General features: G+C 35.5%; 1 protein-coding gene across 4 annotated transcripts in view; it reads right to left on the reverse strand.

Annotated features, from left to right (window-relative positions):
• The window catches only part of UGGT1 (UDP-glucose glycoprotein glucosyltransferase 1), a 130,522-nt gene that overhangs the window by 92,788 nt on the left and 23,906 nt on the right, over positions 1 to 13,828 (reverse strand). For all 4 annotated transcript variants that reach the window (XM_048214150.2, XM_026510242.4, XM_026510241.4 and 1 more), the window contains 7 exons: positions 11,491 to 11,603; positions 8,486 to 8,660; positions 7,301 to 7,397; positions 6,055 to 6,133; positions 3,812 to 3,912; positions 3,091 to 3,190; positions 1,875 to 1,935 (listed from right to left, as the gene is read on the reverse strand). In XM_048214150.2, the coding sequence (XP_048070107.1) occupies positions 1,875 to 1,935; positions 3,091 to 3,190; positions 3,812 to 3,912; positions 6,055 to 6,133; positions 7,301 to 7,397; positions 8,486 to 8,660; positions 11,491 to 11,603 (726 nt within the window). The remainder of the gene's footprint in view (positions 1 to 1,874; positions 1,936 to 3,090; positions 3,191 to 3,811; positions 3,913 to 6,054; positions 6,134 to 7,300; positions 7,398 to 8,485; positions 8,661 to 11,490; positions 11,604 to 13,828) is intronic.

Here is a 13,828-nt window from a genome sequence, read left to right on the forward strand (position 1 = left end):
ATTCCAGGAAAATAAAAGAGAGAAACCAGAGTGAATGAGGAAAAGAAGTAACTCAAGCAAATTTCCCAAAGCTAAGGGAAATTATTTTCCAGATTTGGAGGGGCCACCAACCACCCAATAGAACACAGATTTTCTTAAAAGGCACAGCACTGTGAAATTTCAGATAAAAGGGCCAAAGAAAAGATCCTGAATGATTGCTGGAAGTAAAGCAGATCTCATACCAAGGGTTCAAATTTCTCATATTCACAATAGAAATCAAAATTCCAAGAAGCAATGCCTTCAAACTGTCACCCTTGACCCCCTGAACTCAGGAATGACCTACGGAACTCAGGAAACTCCTAAAAGGTTCTGTCAATTTCATCTTTTTGAAACTAACAAATTGCTGGAACAGTAAAAGAAACATTTGAGGATGAGGGATGATACCCCTGCAGATGAATCAGAAAGTGCTCCACCTCCTCAGCTTCATTGCAATGTTAAAGTCCCCGGTTTTGGGGAATATTCATCCCAAATCCTAATAAAAGGAGCCAGCTTACCCCTATTGGAACAGTCATGGCTTTGGAAATTATTCCCCATGATCTCCCTATCTATACAAATAAAGATGATCTCTGGAGGCAACTCCACCTGGTATGGTCTCTGTCTATAACTCACCAAGGACCAGACCCACTTTGGTCTGGTAACAAAACTTCTAAATGACTTCCAATTCAGAATTCTATACCCAGAGAAGATATTAATAAAAAGAGAAGTGGACGGGTGCCTGCGTGGGTCAGTCAGTTAAGCTTCTGCCTTTGGCTCAGGTCATGATCCCAGGGTCCTGGTATCCAGCCCCACATCAGGCTCCATGCACAGTGGGGAGACTGCTTCTCCCTCTCCCTCTGCCCTCCTCCCCGCTTGTGTTCTCTCAAATAAATTAATCTTAAAAAAAAAAAAAAAACGGAAATGGGAAATTGATTTCTCAGAGTCTGAAATTCACCTCGCATGCAACTTTTCTCATGAAGAATAATATGCTGCACCAAAATAAGGGAGTAAACCAAAAAACAAAGCAGCCCTGGAATCCAAGAACAGGAGAGCCAACAAAAGAGATTAAAGCAAGGTTTCAGGATAACTGGTATGCCCTAGACATAGAGAACCACCAGACCACAGCGGAACAGAACGAAAATTGATAAAATCACAACATAAATACACAGAGAAATTAGAGAGACAGAAAGCACCAATATGGAGTGATGGCAGACATGGGGGTGAGGGGCGGTGAAAGAAAGTTAAACTTCATCCTTGTAATGGAGGCCAAGACATAAGGTTCTAAACTGGAAAACACCGTACCAATTCAAACTTGCTAGAAATCTGGGGATAAATATCAAAACAATTAGCTAAGTGTTGAAAGCAGATACTTCTGGTAAGGGGGACAAAACAGGTAGTAAGTCATGTTAGGAGGATGCTGTTTATCTAAACAAAGTGGTGGCACTATCTGATTTTTTTTTTAAGATTTTATTTATTTAATTGAGAGAGACAGAGAGCACATGCACAAGCGAGCATGAGTGGGGAGAGGAGCAGAGGAAGAGGGACAAGTAGACTCCACACTGAGCACGGAGCCCGACATGGGGCTTGATCCCAGGACCCCTAAATCATGACCTGAGCCAAAATCAAGTCAGACACCTAACCAACTGAGCCACCCAGGCACCCGATGTTTGGATTATATTCATATTCAACTTTCATTAAAAATTAAAAATACAAAAAAAGATTAGAGAAATAAAACACCACCATCTTTACTAAAAGGAGAGTAAAACTGTTAAATGTCATTGATGTAACTCAGATTTCCTCATCTTTAAAGATACAATACAAAACAGAAAGGAAAATAATGATTTTCCACTGGGTAGTACCTTCTGATTCTCTTCCACTTCGATTCTAAGTTCTGAACTCACTGCTGTTTTTGTTATTGCTCTAAAAAAATAAAAATGTTATTAGTGTTTAGGTTAACATTTGATATAAATGTCTTCAATTTCCCTGTATTTACATATGAAACAACACATTGCTCAATACATTACAAGAAACTAAATGGAAAAAAAACAAAACAGAAAACCTCCACCTTCACAAATAAATACATTTCTCCATTCAGGTGTACGTATATTTTCATTATTACAAGATACGACACCACAGAAAAGTAGCAGTAGCAGCAGCATTTTAAAGCAAGTCCAGTTATTCCCCAAGATCTTAGGTTAAATATATGTAACTCTATTCCTATACATGACTTTATTGTTCACAGGCTAAATGCTAATGTTAAATTAAGGTGACAGACTGCTCATCCTATTTGAACACTTTAAGCGGAGGTGTAATCCTACATGTGTATCTTCAAAAGCATGCTGCTAAATGAGAATGTACTATATGATTTATAAGTCCTGTCTAAGAAATATTTTCCAAGACTAATCAAATAAGCAAACTTATTTATAAAATATCTCACATCAGAAGTCAAAACACCTTGTTCAGTTACTCAAGAAAAACACTGGCAACCATTTAAGTCATTAGCCTCTAAAAATTTGGCTTTTAAAACCATTTATTTAGAAGATGTGGAAGACCATTATACAACTGAAAGCAACATCAAAAATCAGCTGTATTCAAAATCTTATTGTGTCACCATGAGCAAGTCAGCCTCTAGAACTCACTTTCCTCATCAAGTTTGAATAAGATGATGTATATGAAACTCTTTAGGAACAAAAACATAGTCCATGCCAGACCCTAGATTAGTTATATCTGCATACATTAGATTTTGTTAACTCATCTAATCCTGAGAGGTAGGTATCATTATTTCCATTTTACTGCTGAGGAAGTGAGGTAAAGAGAGGTCACTTATTTGCAAACATCATGCAACTAGCAAGTGACAGAGCCAAGGACACAAGCTAGATGGGTCTCTCCAACCAGACGATATATGGTACTGCCACCTTCCCAAAAAGACAGTATCATTAGCAGTATGGTACTGATAGTAAAACTTTAATTTTCTAAGCATTTTCATATTTTACTTGCCTCATCTTGCATGTAAACATGAAGATAATTAGGTATGTGTCAAAGAGAAGAATGTGTCAGAGCCTTACTCTTAATTACCTGGCTTTGGTAGGAAAATTTTGACTAAGATCCTTCATAACTACCAAAGCTAATTCAATAGGAGCAGCCAAGATTCGGGCAGCGGTCTGGAAACTGAGATCTGCAACAAGGTCAAATGCAATTTAAAGTGCATTAATCTAATGCAAAGAGAAATAAGAAAAAAACACACTTCTTTCTCACAATTTTCTTGGTAATTGAGAATGCCTGAGAATGCAACCATTTCAGAGAGTGCCCATAGTCCAATTTCAGGTTTTATTCACTTCCTTTTTCTGAATTTATAACATACCACGAAGTATAGCAAAAGACTTTAGTAAATTATGTTAAATAATAATCATGTGATAACTACATCTCTGGACCAGAAAAGCAAGAATATATCCTGCCATGTTAATATGTCTTTAACATTCAACAGATACACTGTTCAAGAAATGTATATATAAAGAAACATAAAGACTAAGACAAACATGTTTGTACTATTACACACTTATGTATCTGTTCACACAAAGATCTGGCACTCATTTTTATATGTACTTCTGCATAGTGTTATCTGTCTCCAAAAGGACTTTTCTTTTCTGATTAATCACAATTAATCACTCTATCTTGAAAATCTGTGGTACCCTCAGAATCTGGCCAATAAACAACATTAATTTCAAATTCTACATTTTTTAATACCATAAAATTTAGTCAAAAAGTAGGCGAGTTGATTCCTCTACATGTTTATTACCTTGCAATTGCCAAACTTTTAAAGGTGCCATTTCATTGGTGCTTTCCACAAGATGTTTTCTGAGTTCTTTCAACTGCCCCTTCAGGTCAGGGTGCAGGTCTCTGAAAGAAACATAAAATCAGTCTTATTAATGTGTCTTTGCTTTCTCAAAGCACACTTAGAAGTTGGCTCCAATTTTATCTTCATGATTTTCCCCTTAGCAATAAGAAAATTCCTACAATATATGAAAAATATTAAAGCATAATTATTTTTCTTAAAAATAAGCTAATATAGGGGTGCCTGAGTGGCTCAGTCAGTTAAGTGTCTGCCTTCAGCTCAGGTAATGATTCCAGGGTCCTGGGATTAAGCCCTGCATCTGAGCCCTGCATTGGGCTCCCTGCTTAGTGGGGAGTCTGCTTCTCCCTCTGCCCCAACCCCTGCTCATGTTCTATCAAATAAATAAATAAAATCTTATTTAAAAAATAAGCTAATATAGAAAATTACTATTTTAAAAATCATAAAATTTACAGATTAAAAAAATGAATCACTACAATAGTGATTCTCTGTGTCAGGGAGAGGAGATGGGACTGAGAGTGGTGACCAAGGGGACCCCCAACTCTACCTGTAGCGTTTTACCCTTGTTTGTTTGTTTCTTTTAAGTAAAAGAAGGCATATGTTGGGAAAAAACTTGATAAATAGTTCTTTGGAACCGAAAAGCAAATATGATTACAACCATCAATTTTGGGTGTTAAGTACATGGGTATGTTCTATTATTTTCCATATACTTTACTGAATCTTTCTAGTTTCTCAAAATAAAACTGGAAATATATCGCTGCCAGTCCCAAAATGGATTTCTTTCAGCTACATGCTCATAAATCCTTTAATCACACGAATAATACAACTTAAGGTAACCAAGATTATTGGGTTTCCTTTAGTTTTATCTTGAAATACAGTACATTCTATTTAAAGCTAGTAAAACAGAAGTTATCAGACGCAGATACATATCATTTAGATCAGACAACAGATGGCTGGTAGAGTAATTCTGTTCTTTTAAATACTAGAAACTCAAAATTCTTAAATGCCACATACAGAAACTAAAATATTTACTCAGATTCTTCACCTTCCAACCAATTCATTTCCAATCAGTTACTACAAACTCACCTTCACGATAAAAATATCAGAAAATGTTAGATAGCTAAATAACTGTTTTGAATGTCCACAAAAGGAAATGTCTTCAATACTCTACATACTAGCTTTGTGCTCTAAATACATAAGATCATAATGCTATCCAAAAAGCAAACATAAAAAACATGAATATGAAAAGAGATTCTGGAAACCTGGGTTCAATAAAAATGGAATCTGACTGCATACTAAGGAGGCCCAAACTAATGTTAAACACAAAGAAACATACATATGCATAGGGTAAACTGAACCTATGCACAGAAATTCAACATGAACGGACTCATCTCTGCTAAATTGTTAGTCTGATTAAGTCATTTCACTGGGCCAAATGTTAAAGCTCAAATACATGAAACTGGGCCTATATATATTTCTTCATGATCCATTCCTTTACCAAAAAAAAAAAAAAAAAAAGCCCAACACAAAAACCAAAAAACCTCACTGTAGCTGTCCTCATTAAGATTTCCAGATAAAGCAGAATTCAGGACTCTAAACAATTTTCAAGGCATAATAGAAATAACTACAACACTTAAAATAACAGCTAAGAAGAATTTTCAGCTATAAATTTCTATAAAATTTCATAAAATGGCTATGAATTTTTCTTCAAGAAATCATCTTTTATCCTCTTTAATCTGAAGGAAAGTCTAATGTATTTCAATTGAATGTACCTTTTTTGCATTGTTTCAGGCTATGCTTAGCTTAAGTAAATAGCTATGACCTCTCTCACTTAAAATATTTTTTTATTTTCTTGAAAAAATTGAGTGAAACAATTATATGTTACTACTATGTGAATCAAAAACTGGAATGTAACTTTATGTCATCAATTTCAAGGCCCAGAAAAGGAAATCAACTAAAGCTATAGGCAGGCCATCTTAATATCATTTAATAATAATGTGCTTCAAATGCCTGGAGAATCATAAACTACACAGTAGGTGAAGTGGTAATTGCTTCATATCAGATTACGTATAGAAAGAACTACTGAGAGATCTGTAACTCAGACAGTAATGAGAAAGATGATGCTTATAATGGGAGGAAGCCTGGAGCTTTAAGAGAGTAAGGGCATTTCCCAAAATAATATGCCATACCTTAATTTTCCAAAGAGGAATCCCTGAACTTCATCAATGGGATCATTTTCACCAATCACTGTGGTGTTTACCTCAGTTCCTATAAAAGCACAAGCAAATACACGTCTAATTGTTTAGAAAGGAAATTAAAATGTTATTTACCTCATAAAATTTGAATAATGTAAAAGCAAAAGCACCTGAAATTTTAATACCATTTAAAACATTAAATACCTCAATGAACATTTTGCAGGTTTTTTTTAAACAAACAAACAAACAGAATAAATGTGTTTTTCAAGGTATCTTCTGTTCTGGATAAAGTAAAAATGGATTCTTTCCTTACACTTTGGAAAATTTTATATGTTAAAAAGCTCAAAAGTAACACCTTTAAAATTATGAACAGTGGATTTTTCAGTATCAAAATTCTGAAGAATTTGCAATTAGGCAACTTAATCCTAAATATAATTATTGATAACAGAATGATGAAATACTAGACTATCCTCCATTTACTCAAACCAATCATTTTTATCTTTAAAATGAGCTCACAAGGAAGAAATAGAGAGACTACACATAAAACTTGTGATTGAGGGCGCCTGGCTGGCTAAGTCAATTAAGCATCTGTCTTTGGCTCAGGTCATGATCCCAGGATCCTGGGATCGAGCCCCATGTCAGGCTCTCTGCTCGGCACGGAGTCTGCTTCTCCTTTTCCCTCTGCCCCTCCCTCTGCTCATTTTTTCATTCTCTCTCTCTCTCAAATAAATAAAATCTTAAAAAAAAAAATACCACCTTGTGGTTGAAATAATGAATTCAAAACTCTAGAATAGCAAAATAGGAACTATATCCATAAAAAAAACAAAACTATTCCAAATGCGGAAAATAATAAAAAACACAAACTGTTCATTAAGTAAAAAATAGTTTTAAGATTTCACACTGGGTCACAAATCAATGGCTATCTGTGAACTACATATCATCAATAATAACAGCTACAATTACTGAACTTTTTGTGCAAAAACATTGTACTACCTTCTTTACCTGTACATCTTATTTTCTCCTCACAAATACTTTAGGAGGCATAGACCATTATCTGCACCTTATAAAGGAAAAATTTAGGACCTACAGAATTCGCTTAATATCACCAAACTCAGAGGTAACACAACCAGATTTCAAACACAGGTTCATCATACTTCTAAATCTATTATTTTACATTAAGGAAACAAATTCCCTTTCACTCACTTAAAGAAAACACATTGGTCTTAATTTATAAATTCACCTTTCACCTGGGTATCATCCTTGGCCTTGTACTCAGTGCTTTTAATTGCCAATTCCACACCATAGCCAGAGAGGTAAACAGGCTCCTTCCTGGGATTCTGCAAGCAGAGTAAGTATTCCACCATTACTATCTGGTTCTTTACATGTCACAGTGAACAGGACATGACGATGTTAATGTCACATAGCCACCACCTAGGATTATGCACTCAAAATATACTTAAACTTCCATAGGAATCCCAGCCTCCTTTAGATTTTGTATCCTGCCACAAGTATGGGAATGGGAATTCCAAGTAGAAGCAAAACCAGATGAAGGGACAGCTAAAAGGGCAAAAGTAGCCAAACCAAAGAGAAAAGGAAGTTCCAGAACCTACATAGCAGGTCTGAAAACTGATGAGGTTTCAAACCTAGAAGTATTTTGTTGGGACCATGTGTGTTATGTGTTCACTTTTAATTGAATTTAAATGTCTGCAGGAAGGGTTTGGGCTGACCAACTGTCACAGGCTTACCACCATCCTGAACGAGGATGGCGCTTTAGATATTTTAATCTTCAATAACAGCAATAAAGCCTGGAAAGCAGGCGGAAGGAGAGCAGTTGCCAAAAACCGGATATTAAAAAAAATATGTTTCTGTTCACAAAAATTTTCATTTAAAAATTTTATTTTACTTGTATGGACTTACCACTCAATTTTACTGAGCTTATTATGACACAGAAACTTTAAAGGCTGATATGTTTACATATATATGTCTTAAATGCTAAATGTTACAAAAAATTTTAAAAACCTAATTTTAAATCAATTTCGCTTGCTTTTATATCTAGCAATCCTCCCTTTTTCATCAAATGAAAACACGGCAAAATGAAAAAAAAAGGTCTGAAAGAATGGAATTCAAGAATCAGTTCTAAAAAAAAAAATCAGTTTCACAATATGCTGATTACATTAAATCTAGAAAATATAATTTACATGGTTCATTTTTAAATACAATGTAAACTTTAGTAAGCCATTTTTTAAGCATAGTTGTTTTATATTTCTTCAGAAAGGCAAGCAAAGTACCTCCTGTGTGCAAATAACAGATATGATGAAAAGTAGTTCAAATAACTTTATAAAGGGGGGATATTATTAGTTTATGTGCTTATGTCATGCTGGGCAAAATAACATTTATAGAAGTTCTAAAATAAATCAATACTTACAAGTATATAATGCCTGAATACATAATTGATTTTGCCTGCATTGCTTTTTGATATAAGCTGGCGGTGGAAATTATAAAATTCCTCATCACCAATCTCAGAGTAGAAAATCACCACTGGGCTTTCAGGATTAGATGAGGGGTATCTGTGATCTCCTTTGAACAATAAAGGTTTGGGTCTGAAAATAAATATTAAAAGCTTAAAATTTTTTTCAGTTTTTATTTCCATTCCATTTAGTTAACATATAGAGTTATATTAGTTTGAGGTACACAATATAGTGAGTCAACACCTCCATAAAACATCTGATGCTCATCACAAGTGCACTCCTTAATCTCCTCACCTATTGCACCCATCCTCCTACCCGCCCCTTAAAATTTTAAACTTAAAAAAGTTCTTAAACATTAAAAATGGTACAAGATGGAACTACAGCAGCAATAAGTAAAGAGTATAAGCATCTTAATACAAACACTATCAAAATCTGAAATAGTTTTCAGTTAATAAGAATGCTGTCAGGGGCGCCTGGGTGGCACAGCAGTTAAGCGTCTGCCTTCGGCTCAGGGCATGATCCCGGCGTTATGGGATCGAGCCCCACATCAGGCTCCTCCGCTATGAGCCTGCTTCTTCCTCTCCCACTCCCCCTGCTTGTGTTCCCTCTCTCGCCGGCTGTCTCTATCTCTGTCAAATAAATAAATAAATAAAATCTTAAAAAAAAAAAAATGCTGTCAGATATGAGTCTTAATTATTCATGACTAAAAATAATAAAAATACATTCTATAAACACCAACTATAAAAATGCAGACTTTGATTAATAACTGTTACCAATTCCTAAAGGATGAAAGCCAGAAAAAGGATACATATCCACATCTCACAATACTAAAATTTTAGTTAAGTTTTTCTACTATGTAAATAGATTATCCTTTTCTTTTTAAAGATTTTTTTATCTATTTTAGAGATGGGGAGAGAGACAACGTAGGCAAGGGAGAGGAGGAGAGAGAGAGAAAGAGAGAATCTCCAGGCTCCACACTGAGCGCAGTGCCTAACATGGAGCTCAATCCCTCAACCCTGAGATCAGGACCTGAGCTTAAACCAAGAGTCTGACGTTTAAGCAACTGCACCATCCAGGTAAATTGATTATCCTTTATCTGAAAACTTAAGTACAAATTATGTGAAAAGAGAGGATGACTTCAAGCATATAACTTGCCAACCACAGCATCTCTCTCCTCTATCATTTTTACTACTATGATCTTCCTACTCAACGATTTAACATTTAAGTTTTCCTCCTAAATTTTAAAACTTCATCCTCAAAAAAAAAAATTCCCTAATAATGGCATCAAGATACTAACAGATCTCGGGGGCCTCGGTGGATCAGTCAGTTGGGCGTCTGACTCTTAGTTTACACTCAGGTTATGATTTTGGGATCATGAGATTGAGCCCCACGTTGGATGTGGAGTCTGTTTGGGGTTTTCTCTCTCCCTCCGTCCCTCCCAACTCATTCGCTTGCTCTCTCTTTCAAAAAAAAAAGAAACAAAAAAGATATTAATAGATCCTATTGCACAGACTTTATGACCTGCCATTCCCTCTTACAATAAACTATTTTATAATAAATTATTCCATCAAAAGTAAAGACGTATAAATAAGAATGTTCATTATAGTCTTACCATAATAACAAAAACAAAAAAATAGGAAACAATTTTAAAAACTATCAGTAAAAAACTATGGTACATTCTTACATAGTTATTTTGCATGTGTTAAAAATAATGAGGTACACCTACATGTACTAATGGGAAGAAATCTTTTATAAAAATAAACCTACATACCTGTATAAATTTATTAACCACAGAAAAAAGTCTAAAACAATATGACAAACCATTAAAAATAGTTAACCATCTCTCAGAAGAAGAGACACCATCACTCTTTTCTTTATGAAGGCCTACATTATTGTTTTAACAAGTTAGAGAGGTTTTCTTTTAATCAATTAATTATGTTTACCCCAAGGGAACAGCACTTTACCACGCAAGCCATTTTCTCGAACGTCCATCCCTGGACCTGGAGGTAGCTGGAACACACACCCCATTTTCTGGTTGTCATTCTGAGTAAAAGGCTCTCATGCCATTTAGTGAGCAGAGAACAAGTGCTGGGCAGATAATCTTACTAAAGAAGAACTACCCTGCCTAAAACGCTCTTCTGGTACAGCAGAGCAACACCACAGAGAGAACACTGTTACCCTATTTATAATGGCATTAGCGAGAAGGTACAATGCAAGTTACTGCCGTAGCCAGACAGCAAGAGGCACCTGGTATAACTGTCCACCACAGAAAACCTACCTTTAAGCAAAAAAGCCAGCCAATTAATTACCAATTTAATATTCAAATTAAGCTTGCAATTATCTTTTAAATAGTCTCCTTAGTCTGAAACTAATAATACTCTGAGAAATCATTATCATTAGTATCATTACTTCAGGCACTGGCTCTAATACACAGGTATTCTTTACTAAGCTAATGACAAAGCCTTTATAATCTCTCAGACGGTCATTACTAAATAATAAGAATAATATTAAGTACTCTTATTATCTCCATTTCGAAATGATATAGGGAAAGAAAGGTTAAGTAATTTGCCTAAGTCTACAAAACTATTTTAAGTAACGGAGCTGGGATTCAAATCTAGTCAGTCTGGCTCCAGAATCCACACTCCCTACACACTACAAAACCCATAAGAGGGGCACCTGCATGGCTCATTCGTTAAGCGTCTGCCTTCAGCTCAGGACATGATCCCAGGGTCCTGGAATGGAGCCCCGCGTCAGACTCCCTGCTCAGCTGCAAGCCTGCTTCTCCCTCTCCCACTCCCCCTGCTTGTGTTCCCTCTCTCGCTGTCTCTCTCTGTCAAATAAATAAATAAAATCTTTAAAAAACAAACAAACAAAACCCGCATGAAAAATCCAATGGTGGATTTAATATAAAAGAAAGCATAACGCAATGCATGACATTTACATGAAGAAACACACAATCTACCTTTCAGATGCTGTGAGGAGAAGAGTCTCAAGGGTGTCAAAATCACAGGTCTTCTTTCCATGCACGGAGAAAAATGAATTACATTCTTCTGGTGGAGGCTCATCAGTTGCTATCTGCCATTTAAGACACAAGACATTCTTGTAATGGTCTCTAACCAAAGAGTAAAGACATGAATATTCTAAATAGGTAATTAGATGGCAATGAAATAACATCAATAAAAGCAAAAATTAACATCTACTGAACCCCCATGATGTGACAGAATGTAAGAGTTTTTTTGTGTCACTGTTTCTTACCTATTATTTCATCTAGCTCCTCTCAATATCACCCCAAGAGGTAGGTGTTAATATCGTCCCCAAAACAGAGCTTTAAAATTCTATCTCAGAAAATAACAAAAGATATCCAAGGAATACAGTATATACCTTCAAGAAAACTAAGCTTACAAATGTCAACTTTAAGCATCAAAGTGTAACTACACAGTCCCTATTAAGTATATTAAGTCCATATAATAAATATGCAAATTAACTTGAAACCCCTCTCTGAAGTAGGAAGAATGACATAGAATCTAAAAAAGTAACTGGATCTAAAAAGGAATAGATGGAAGGTAAAATTATCTACAAAGCATAGTAAGATATTCCAGAGAAAGGCTAAATGAGACATGACTTTGTTTAAAGTGAAATGCATAAATGCCAATGCATAATGAGACAAGTCAAGCTGCAATTTCAATGAGAGACACACTGAGAAGACTCAGTATAATGACATGGGAAAAGAAAGGATATAATGACAAGTGCTGCTGTGTGCACTGATGTCATTTATGTAATACATTAAGATGTCCTTTCCTATAAATACAAGAGAAAGAATTCAGAGGTGGAGAAACGGAAAGCTTGCCATGAAAAACTGACATGAAAACTTTTCATTACACTCTTCATTTTAGTGAATTATTATAAAATTTACAAACACAAAGAAAGAATAGTATGATAAAGCCCCATGTACCCAAGATTCAGCTTCAATATTATCAACTCATGGCCAATCTTATTTCATCCATCTTCCTGCCACACTCCAATAGATTATTTTGACGCAAATCCCAAATAATATTTCATTTATAATGTTTCAGTTTGTCTCAATAAACGATAAGAGATTTTTTAAAACACCTCATTATCAACCTCTTAAAAAGTAATAAAATTCTCCATAGATGGCAACTGGCAATATAGTTTTGCAATCTTCCCAAGTTCCTTCATTAAAACAGAGCAACTAGATAGCCAATGGATCATACTAAGACAAAATGAATGGGAAAAAATATCCCTATGACATAAGACCTGTGGGTATCAGATGCCATGGAGAAGGAAGCAGAGGGATGTTTAATAACAGAGATTCTGATGATCCTGCCAACAAGAAAACCAAACAGCCAACAGGTTTTCACCGTAAAGTATGGTGGGCCAATGCATTTGTTCAGTCTAGTACCAGGTGAGCACAAGGAGGTCCATGAAAAGATTTAAGGGCTTAGGGCAGCTTAGCTGCCCTGAACTCTCAAAACTCAAAAGCTAGGAGTACTTGCGAGGACAGGGCCCCACTGTAAGGAGAAACTGCTGAGGGTGCAATAAAACTTGAAGAGCATAGAGACAACTAAAGAGAAAGTCCAATGCAAGTGCAGGAGGGGAATAAAGGAAATCTCAAAAACCATAACACCATTTTTTTAATTTATTTTTTTTGATGTAAAGTTCGATGATTCATTAGTTGCATATAACACCCAGTGCACCATGCAATAGGTGCCCTCCTTACTACCCATCACCAGCCTATCCATAACACCATTTTTTTAAGCCACATTTTTTAACATTACCTAAAATCAACAGAAGAGGGAGCCATGCCAACCTTTTAAAGATAAGGAAAACCAATTTCATTAAAAGGAGAAGAAAAGTCTCAATGTCGAATCCCACACAAAGCTAAGAAAAGGGAGGGGGGAGGAATAGAATAACATCCTTATTTTCATGGATGAGGACTGTATAAGAGAAATTTCAGCAACAACACAAATCTACTACATCCGCACTGTCCAATGTGGTAGCCACTTGCCACTGGTGACCATCAAACACCTGAAATTTGGCTGATGCAACTGAAGAGCTAAATTTTTTTATTTCATTTAATCCTAACATTTAAATTTAAATAGCCACACATGGCTACTGGCTACCATATGGGACAGCATAACTAATAAAGCCATGTCAGAAAAACACAGCCAAAAAACAAATGGAAATGTGAACTACTATTCCAAACAAGTTAAAATGTATCAAGAAAATTATATTAGACGTAAAGAAGAACCTAAGACAAAATTTGAAAAACTCAGAAGTGA

Source organism: Ursus arctos, unplaced genomic scaffold (genome assembly GCF_023065955.2).
Source record: "Ursus arctos isolate Adak ecotype North America unplaced genomic scaffold, UrsArc2.0 scaffold_1, whole genome shotgun sequence".
NCBI classification, from domain to species: Eukaryota; Metazoa; Chordata; class Mammalia; order Carnivora; family Ursidae; genus Ursus; species Ursus arctos.